At 49.7% G+C, this 10810-nt stretch overlaps 2 protein-coding genes across 4 annotated transcripts; both read left to right on the top strand.

Moving 5' to 3' along the window:
* The first annotated feature begins 1046 nt into the window (after nt 1-1046).
* Nucleotides 1047-3029, top strand: LOC138351357 (uncharacterized). 3 transcript variants are annotated; one of them, XM_069303148.1, is made up of 3 exons: nt 1053-1200; nt 1234-1314; nt 1387-3029. In XM_069303148.1, the coding sequence occupies exons 1-3, from the start codon at nt 1066-1068 to the stop codon at nt 2992-2994; spliced, it is 1824 nt and encodes a 607-aa protein (XP_069159249.1). In that variant the 5' UTR covers nt 1053-1065; the 3' UTR covers nt 2995-3029. The 3 variants fall into 3 exon arrangements, with proteins under 3 accessions (XP_069159248.1, XP_069159249.1, XP_069159250.1); XM_069303147.1 differs by having other exon boundaries at nt 1047-1314; XM_069303149.1 differs by lacking the exon at nt 1234-1314 and having other exon boundaries at nt 1055-1200; nt 1339-3029.
* A 1057-nt stretch (nt 3030-4086) lies between these two features.
* Nucleotides 4087-5677, top strand: LOC138351233 (uncharacterized). Its single transcript, XM_069302867.1, has 2 exons — nt 4087-4238; nt 4287-5677. Exons 1-2 carry the CDS (start codon nt 4095-4097, stop codon nt 5640-5642), a joined length of 1500 nt encoding a protein of 499 aa, XP_069158968.1. The 5' UTR covers nt 4087-4094; the 3' UTR covers nt 5643-5677.
* Nucleotides 5678-10810: the final 5133 nt, after the last annotated feature.

The following is a 10810-nucleotide window of genomic DNA, read 5'->3' on the forward strand; positions in this document are numbered from 1 at the left end:
CTGTGACAAGACTGTACCAAGACAGTGACAAGACAGTCCCAAGACAGTACCAAGACAGTGACAAGACAGCGCCATGACAATGACAAGACAGTGGGGAAGAGATGACAGTTTCACCCTTAACAGTACCCACTGTCAGTTAGGAACAGATCCTATACAGAGGTGAGTACAGGAGCACTCGTCCTCTGACTCCAGTTACCAGCTACTCCTCCTCCCCCAACCATCCATCAACTTATGGTGAGCGACACTCACTAGTTTTCCCTCGAACACGATCCGACAATTGGTTAACAACCAGATACAGAATTACTGCTGGGTGAACAGGGGCGACGAGTTGAGGATCGACGCCCAGACTATCCACCCTGGTCAGGACTCGAGCCCAGGCATATTGATATTCCCAATCCGCAGCTGTCCTTCTCCCCCCCCTCTCCCCACCGTCCATACACATCACACACACCCCCTCCCTCCACTGTCCATACACATCACACACACACCCCTCCACCGTCCATACACATCACACACCCCCCCCCACCGTCCATACACATCACACACACACCCTCCCCACCGGCCATACACATCACACCCCCCCCCCCACCGGCCATACACATCACACACACCCTCTCCACCGGCCATACACATCACACACCCTCCCACATGTCATCAAGAGGGGGAGAAAGTGAGCCTCGCGGCGCTGACATAAAAGTTGCGCCAAGATTTACAAGGTGGATGGCTGGGAATTGCGAACCCTTGTCACGGAAGTTAAGATGAAAGCATTTGAATGGGAAAAACCGGAGCTGGGTACAAGGAGGGTGAGGGAGAGGATTTAAGACCATATCCTAAGGTTGAGGGAATGGTGAGAGAAAGAGAGAGAAGGAGGGAAGGAGGGAGAGAAGAGGGAGGTAAAGAGGCAAGAAGGAAGAGGGTAGAACTGAGAGAAAGTGTGTTCTGGGTACAGAGTTGAGCAATAGCTCAAGGGCCAACCTTAACCATATACATCTCACTAAATTTTGATTCGTACAATTGTCGGTAGATTTTTCTTTGAAGTTAAACGTGAAAAATTATTTTATAAATATGTTTATAATAGGGATTTTCAGCGTGATTTGTGTGATGGCGGCGGCGGGAGATGAGAGTCCTAGTGGGTCCCTCACGCCCTCACAGACAGGGGATCCCAAGGTCCAGGACTTCCTCAACCCCCAGGACCCCCAAGTGCAGGACTTCCTCGACCCCCAGGACCCCCAGGGCCAGGACTTCCTCAACCCCCATGACCAGGACTTCTTCAACCCCCAGGACCCCCAAGTGCAGGACTTCCTGGACCCCCAAGTGCAGGACTTCCTCGACCCCCAGGGCCAGGACTTCCTCAACCCCCAGGACCAGGACTTCCTCAACCCCCAGGACCCCCAAGTGCAGGACTTCCTCGACCCCCAGGACCCCCAAGTGCAGGACTTCCTCGACCGACAGGACCAGGACTTACTCGACGCCCAGGACCATGACTTCTTCGACCCCGAGGATACCCAGGACCCTCCGGTGCAGTACTTTGACGACTCACCGGTCCAGAACTCAACGGTCCAGGACATACTCGACTTCCCGGACAATCAATTACTCGCCTCCCCAGATAGGGACTTGCTTCCAGACCCCCACGACATGCTGGAACCGGATGACCCCGAACACGACGACAAACCCAGGAAAATCCTGTGCGCCATACCACCTATGGCGTCACTAGGATTCTTAAAACTGTGTGTAGCCTTCGCCTCGTTGATATGGATCTACATGCTTCTCGTCACTATTAGCCGTATTTGCCGCCGGAAACAGCGAGCCAAGAAGGCACGTGCGCGCACCAAAACGACCACACCAACCGTGACGCAGGGCGAACAACGGGGGATTAAGGATGTACCCTATGACAAACAAATGGTGGATCAGAACGGCACACAGCAGGTGGATCAGTACGGAACACAGCCGGTGGATCAGAACGGCACACAGCCGATGAATCAGAGCTTCCCACTGCTGGACAATCAGACCTGTCCGCCTGACTTTCAACGAGGGGATCAGACCTTGGCATATAACATACAATCAGTGGCTCAGTCCATGCCAGTTGGCCTAACCATGACTCAAACCGAACTATATGATGTAGCAGGAGGGAGTCAGTCCAGGTCAAGCGACGTACCAGGGTTGGCTCAGCCCAGATCGAGCGACGTATCAAGTGACGTACCAGGGTTGGCTCAGCCCAGATCGAGCGACGTATCAAGTGACGTACCAGGATTGGCTCAGCCCAGATCGAGCGACGTATCAAGTGACGTACCAGGGTTGGCTCAGCCTAGATCAAGCAACGTACCAAGGGCGAGTCCGCCCAGATCAAGCGACGTACCAGGAGTGAGTCAGCCCAGATCGATCGACGTATCAGGGGCAAGTCAGCCTAGATCAAGTGACGTACCATATGTGTCCATTTCAAGTGAAGTACCATATGTACCTGTGCCCCACTACGTAACGTACACGAGTCGTTCGAGGACAGATGACGTACCGTTCGCGAGTCAGTCCCAAATTATCAGCATCAGCCGTAGCACAACGTCGACGCGAGACGCCAAAACCGCCCCTCAGACGGACTGGGTCACCTCATACTTCACAGATGAGGTCACGTCTGCCAGCACCCTCCGTGGGACATCCCGGGGACAGTCCCTGGGACTTTATGACCTCTCTGGGAGCGTCGATATTTCCGGGTCACCACAAGAGGTTTCGTTGAATTCTCCAAGCCTCTCCTCCCCAAGAATCGTTCCTGACACTACCCAGTCCCTGGACATCCACAGTCAACCCTCATGGTACAAAGACCTTCCCACAGGTCCCCTACCGATAGATCCTCTAGCCAAAGGTCACCTGGATCAGGGCAGCTTGATTCATCAGCGATTAAGAGAGCAGTTGATCAATGCCTTCAACAACATCCAAAGAGATGAAAACATTCAATCAATCGAGATTAAAATCAGTTATCTTCTCAGAGTGACCAAGCCTTGAGTCTTCATGAATTGATTACCTGTTATTTTTTTTTATTTAGTAAATTGTGTGAAGAAATTGTCTATCTTACTGTAAAGTTGTTGTTATCTACCTGATTACCTCATTACAAAGATCTGTAACGGATTATATGGATTTGTAACGGGTTAGATGGGGCTATAACAGATCAAGCCCAGTTAGGGCTTGGGCTTCATGCTCTTCGGACCACGGCAGTCTCCGTGTTTGGAGTCCCTGTGTCGTCTTTTACCAACTTCGAGGTAACTTTCGGAGCTGGAGCCCCCTAGGACTGTTTGATGTCAACCTCGTTCTGACAGTTCCTACGACGGCGCTGGAACGAATCGTATTGACGTTTGCCTTTCCAATGAAGACTTTCGGCGCCGTGGAGAGTGGGGGACCTGCTGCATGGTTAACAGCTTCTCCTCCTCATTAACCTACCCTAGCTTTGCTCCCTGGAGAGGCTACTCCAAACCGACAACCAGAGCGAAACACCCTCTCCACCGGCCATACACATCACACCCCCCCCTCCACCGTCCATACACATCACACACACCCCCCCCCCACCGTCCATACACATCACACACACACACCCTCCCCACCGGCCATACACATCACACCCCCCCCCCCACCGTCCATACACATCACACCCCCCCCCCCCCCACCGGCCATACACATCACACACCCTCCCACATGTCATCAAGAGGGGGAGAAAGTGAGCCTCGCGGCGCTGACATAAAAGTTGCGCCAAGATTTACAAGGTGGATGGCTGGGAATTGCGAACCCTTGTCACGGAAGTTAAGATGAAAGCATTTGAATGGGAAAAACCGGAGCTGGGTACAAGGAGGGTGAGGGAGAGGATTTAAGACCATATCCTAAGGTTGAGGGAATGGTGAGAGAAAGAGAGAGAAGGAGGGAAGAAGGGAGAGAAGAGGGAGGTAAAGAGGCAAGAAGGAAGAGGGTAGAACTGAGAGAAAGTGTGTTCTGGGTACAGAGTTGAGCAATAGCTCAAGGGCCAACATTAACCATATACATCTCACTAAATTTAGATTCGTACAATTGTCGGTAGATTTTCTTTGAAGTTAAACGTGAAAAATTATTTTATAAATATGTTTATAATAAGGATTTTCAGCGTAATTTGTGTGATGGCGGCGGCGGGAGATGAAAGTCCTAGTGGGCCCCTCACGCCCTCACAGACAGGGGACTCCCGGGACCCCCAGGTCCAGGTCTTCCAAGACCCCCAGGACACCCAGGTCCAGGACTTTCTCGACCCCCAGGGCCAGGACTTCCTCGACCCCCAGGACCAGGACTTCTTCGGCCCCCAGGTCCTGGAATTCCTCGACCCCCAGGATACCCAGGACCCCCCGGTCCGGTACTTCGACTACTCCCCAGTCCAGAACTCCACGATCCAGGACTTTCTCGACTTCCCGGACAATCAATTACTCGCCTCCCCAGATAGGGACTTGATTCCGGACCCTCACGACATGCTGGAACCGGATGACCCCGAACACGACGACAAACCCAGGAAAATCCTGTGCGCCATACCACCTCGGGCGTCAATAGACTTCGTGAAGCTGTGTGTGGCCTTTGCAGCCTTAATATGGATTTACTTGATTCTCGTCACTATCCGCCGTATTTGCCACCGGAAAAATCGCGAAAAGAAGAAACGTGAGCTATTGCGCACCAAAACGACCACACCAACCGTGACGCAGGGCGAACAGCGGGGGATTAAGGATGTACCCTATGACAAACAAATGGTGGATCAGAACGGCACACAGCCGGTGGATCAGTACGGAACACAGCCGATGAATCAGAGCTTCCCACTGCTGGACAATCAGACCTGTCCGCCTGACTTTCAACGAGGGGATCAGACCTTGGCATATGACATACAATCCGTGGCTCAGTCCATGCCAGTTGGCCTAACCATGTCTCAAACCGAACTATATGATGAAGCAGAAGGGAGTCAGTCCAGGTCAAGCGACGTACCAGGGTTGGCTCAGCCCAGATCAAGCGACGTATCAGGGGTAAGTCAGCCCAGATCAAGCGACGTACCAGGAGTGAGTCAGCCTAGATCAAGCGACGTACCATACGTGTCCATTTCAAGTGGCGTACCATATGTACCTGTGCCCCACTACGTACCGTACACGAGTCGTTCGAGGACAGATGACGTACCGTTCGCGAGTCAGTCCCAAATTATCAGCATCAGCCGTAGCACAACGTCGACGCGAGACGCCAAAACCGCCCCTCAGACGGACTGGGTCACCTCATACTTCACAGATGAGGTCACGTCTGCCAGCACCCTCCGTGGGACATCCCAGGGACAGTCCCTGGGACTTTATGACCTCTCTGGGAGCGTCGATATTTCCGGATCACCTCAAGAGGTTTCGTTGAGGTCTCCAAGCCTCTCCTCCCCAAAAATCGTTCGTGACACTACCCAGTCCCTGGACATCCACAGTCAACCATCATGGTACAAGGACCTTCCCATAGGTCCCCTAGCGATAGGTCCCCTAGCGATAGGTCACCTGGATCAGGGCAGCTTGATTCATCAGCGATTAAGAGAGCAGTTGATCAATGCCTTCAACAACATCCAAAGAGATGAGAATATTCAATCAATCGAGATTAAAATCAGTTATCTTCTCAGAGTGACCAAGCCTTGAGGCTTCATGAATTGATTACTTGTTATTTATTTTTTTGTGTGTGTGTGTGTGAGTAAATTAAGTTCAGTCTTACTGAACAAATCCACAAGGGCCGTGATGAGGGTTCGAACCTACGTCCGACAGGATCCCAGACGCTGCCTTAATCGACTGAGCTACGACATAGTTAAAACAATTGCAACCGGAGGTTCTACTGACTTTATTCGGTTCCTGCAGCCTCTCCGAGACACAAACCAGGATTGTACACAATATCCCCATGCACCCGAGCTCTATCAATAAACTGTTCTACCTCTTCCCCCCTTACTTCATTACACACAGAAATCACAGATCCGAGTAAGGTAAGTAGAACTTCCGGTTGCATCTCTATTAAGCATGTCGTAGCTCAATCGATTAAGGCAGCGTCTGGGATCCTCTCGGACGTAGGTTCGAACCCTCGTTATGGCCCTTGTAGATTTGTTAATTTGATGCGTCACGCTATTGTGATTTCTGTGTGTAAAATCAGTCTTACTGTAAAGTTCTTGTCATCTTCCTGATTACCTCATAACAAAGAGCTGTAACGGGTTATATGGGGGACCCCAAGATCCAAGACTGGGAACTGGGGAGAGAGGGGGAACCTGCTGCATGGGTGACAGCTTCTCCCCCATATCAACCTACCCAGGCTTTGCGCCCTGCAGAGGCCACTACAGACCGACAACCAGAGCGCAACTCAATAGTCTCATGAGACTGACGGATGCCTACTACTACTACTACTACTACTACTACATGGAGCTGTAATGGGTTATATGGATTTGTATTGGGTTACAGGGTTCTGTGCCTGGCTGTGGGGTACCGGCAGGGAAGTGCACGACAACCAAGGAAAGTCACTCGGGTTGAACAAATTTTGGTTTGTAAAAAAAAAAATGTGTCCAGTCAAATACCACGAAAACAACGCTCCCCCCCCCCCCAGCCTCTTTACGTGTTTCCGTCCCCCTTCTACCACATTTACCTTCCCTTTCACCCTCCTACTCCCCTCCCACAAGCCACAGGCCCTGGGAGAGGTGACGGTCTCTTGGCGTTCAGTCAAGGAGACAAATCTACGATGCGGGAATAACCAGACGATTTACGGATTCCTGTAAATGCCTCCTTCTTTGTCGGCAGGGACGGGAGCCTCAGGTCTCCCCCTCCCTTCCACCCTTCCCCTGTCCCTCCCTTCCACCCTTCCCCTGTCCCTCCCTTCCACCCTTCCCCTGTCCCTCCCTTCCACCCTTCCCCTGTCTCTCCCTTCCACCCTTCCCCTGTACCTCCCTTCCTCTGTCCCTCCCTTCCACCCTTCCCCTGTCTCTCCCTTCCACCCTTCCCCTGTACCTCCCTTCCACCCTTCCTCTGTACCTCCCTTCCACCCTTCCCCTGTCCCTCCCTTCCACCCTTCCCCTGTCCCTCCCTCCATTCCACACACCCGATGATGATGAATCAAATTTCGTCAGCATCGAAATGGTCAAGGTCAGCTTCCATACCCTGGAAGCTGACCTCGAGGAGTCTTCACTGCTCTACCATGCTGACAAAACTCTAAACTAATCCCATATGTTTAACATCAAAATAAAGAGTATTTAGAGGATGAGTTTTAATGATCATTTTCCGGCTTGGGTGAACCACATGACGCTTGGTGGAATATTTGATATCATTACACACAGAAATCACAATAGCGTGATATATCAAATGAACAAATATACAAAGATCGTGATGAGGGTTCGAACTTACGTCCAGAGTGATCACAGACGCGCCTTAGTCGATTGTACCACGACATGGTAAAAGAATTGCAACCGGGAGTGCTACTGCTCTCACATGGAGAGTCTGCGAGAACCACAGCTTCTCTGCACTTTCTCTTTTCTTCTTTTTTCATTTAACCAGACTAAGCCACAACAATGTGCATATATATATATATATATATATATATATATATATATATATATATATATATATATATATATATATATATATATATATATATATATATATATATATATATATATATATATATATATATATATATATATATATATATATATATATATATATATATATATATATATATATATATATATATATATTGGTAGCAGTCTTTCCTGTAGACATATATTATTAAATATGACCGAAAAAGTAAGATTAATAATTCTAACACGAATTTTCTCGATCTTTCTTATGTTTCTTTTCACTGTAGATGGTAATTGAAAAATCAATTCTCCAAAATTCATTTTTATTTCTAGTCTGACGCGACACTTGAGCGCGTTTCGTAAAACTTATTACATTTTCAAAGACTTCAGTTTACACACACACAACTGGACTATAACTGAATAGAGCTTAAACAGCTTCGATTTTTTATACCTGCATTTGGGTGAGGTGATATGTTACAACAGTTTTGGATGAGGTGAAAACAAACTTTCAACACAAGACAGAACACGAAATAATGGGTATTGAAGGTAAGAATGGAAGTAATTGCAGATGGCCTATTGGCCCATATTTCTTGATGCTTCTATATTGGAGCGGAGTCTTGAAGTGCGTAGAATATAGTTGTGCATTAATTGGCTGTTGATTGCTGGTGTTGACTTCTTGATGTGTAGTGCCTCGCAGATGTCAAGCCGCCTGCTATCGCTGTATCTATCGATGATTTCTGTGTTGTTTGCTAAGATTTCTCTGGTGATGGTTTGGTTGTGGGAAGAGATTATATGTTCCTTAATGGAGCCCTGTTGCTTATGCATCGTTAAACGCCTGGAAAGAGATGTCGTTGTCTTGCCTATATACTGAGATTTTTTAGGCTTACAGTCCCCAAGAGAGCATTTGAAGGCATAGACGACGTTGGTCTCTTTTAAGCGTTCTGCTTTGTGTCTGGAGAGTTTCTCATGAGTAGGCTGGCCGTTTTCTTTGGTTTTATAGTAAATCGTCAGTTGTATCTTCTGATTTTTGTCTGTAGGGATAACGTTTCTATTAACAATATCTTTCAGGACCCTTTCCTCCGTTTTATGAGCTGTGGAAAAGAAGTTCCTGTAAAATAGTCTAATAGAGGGTATAGGTGTTGTGTTAGTTGTCTCTTCAGAGGTTGCATGGCGTTTCACTTTCCTTCTTATGATGTCTTCAACGAAAACATTGGAGAAGCCGTTATTGACTAGGACCTGCCTTACCCTACAGAGTTCTTCGTCGACTTGCTTCCATCCTGAGCTGTGGCTGAGAGCACGGTCGACATAAGCGTTAACAACACTCCTCTTGTACCTGTCTGGGCAGTCACTGTTGGCATTTAGGCACATTCCTATGTTTGTTCCCTTAGTGTAGACTGCAGTGTGGAAACCTCCGCCCCTTTCCATGACTGTTACATCTAGAAAGGGTAGCTTCCCATCCTTCTCCATCTCGTAAGTGAAACGCAACACAGAATTCTGCTCAAATGCCTCCTTCAGCTCCTGCAGATGTCTGACATCAGGTACCTGTGTAAAAATGTCGTCAACATACCTGCAGTATATGGCCGGTTTCAACACCACCACCATATACACCACCACACCACCACACTACCACACAACACCACCACACTACCACACAACACCACCACACTACCACACAACACCACCACACTACCACATAACACCACCACACTACCACACCACACCACCACAGAACACCACCACACTACCACACAACACCACCACACTACCACATAACACTACCACACTACCACACAACACCACCACACCACCACACTACCACACACCACCACACCACCACAGAACACCACCACACTACCACACAACACCACCACACTACCACACAACACCACCACACCACACCACCACACTACCACACAGCACCACCACACTACCACACAACACCACCACACTACCACACAACACCACCACACTACCACACCACACTACCACACAACACCACCACACCACAACACTACCACACAACACCACCACACTACCACACCACACTACCACACCACACCACCACACGACACCACCACACTACCACACCACACCACCACACTACCACACCACACTACCACACCACCACACTACCACATAACACCACCACACTACCACACAACACCACCACACCACCACACTACCACACAACACCACCACACCACCACACCACACCACCACACCACCACACTACCACACTACCACACAACACCACCACACTACCACACAACACCACACCACCACACTACACCACCACACTACCACACTACCACACCACACCACCACACTACCACACCACACCACCATACTACCACACCACCACACTACCACACCACACCACCACACTACCACACCACCACACTACCACACCACCACACCACACCACAATACCACACTACCACACTACCACACACCACCACACCACACCACCACACTACCACACCACAACACTACCACACCACAACACTACCACACTACCACACAACACAACACCACCACACTACCACATAACACTACCACACTACCACACAACACCACCACACCACCACACTACCACACAACACCACCACACCACCACAGAACACCACCACACTACCACACAACACCACCACACTACCACACAACACCACCACACCACACCACCACACTACCACACAGCACCACCACACTACCACACAACACCACCACACTACCACACAACACCACCACACTACCACACCACACTACCACACAACACCACCACACCACAACACTACCACACAACACCACCACACTACCACACAGCACCACCACACTACCACACAACACCACCACACTACCACACAACACCACCACACTACCACACCACACTACCACACAACACCACCACACCACACCACACCACCACACTACCACACAGCACCACCACACTACCACACAACACCACCACACTACCACACAACACCACCACACCACAACACTACCACACAACACCACCACACTACCACACAGCACCACCACACTACCACACAACCACACAACACCACCACACCACCACACCACACCACCACACCACCACACTACCACACTACCACACAACACCACCACACTACCACACAACACCACACCACCACACTACACCACCACACTACCACACTACCACACCACACCACCACACTACCACACCACACCACCATACTACCACACCACCACACTACCACACCACACCACCACACTACCACA

The sequence above is a fragment of the Procambarus clarkii genome, chromosome 49 (assembly GCF_040958095.1).
Source record: "Procambarus clarkii isolate CNS0578487 chromosome 49, FALCON_Pclarkii_2.0, whole genome shotgun sequence".
Classification (NCBI taxonomy): domain Eukaryota; kingdom Metazoa; phylum Arthropoda; class Malacostraca; order Decapoda; family Cambaridae; genus Procambarus; species Procambarus clarkii.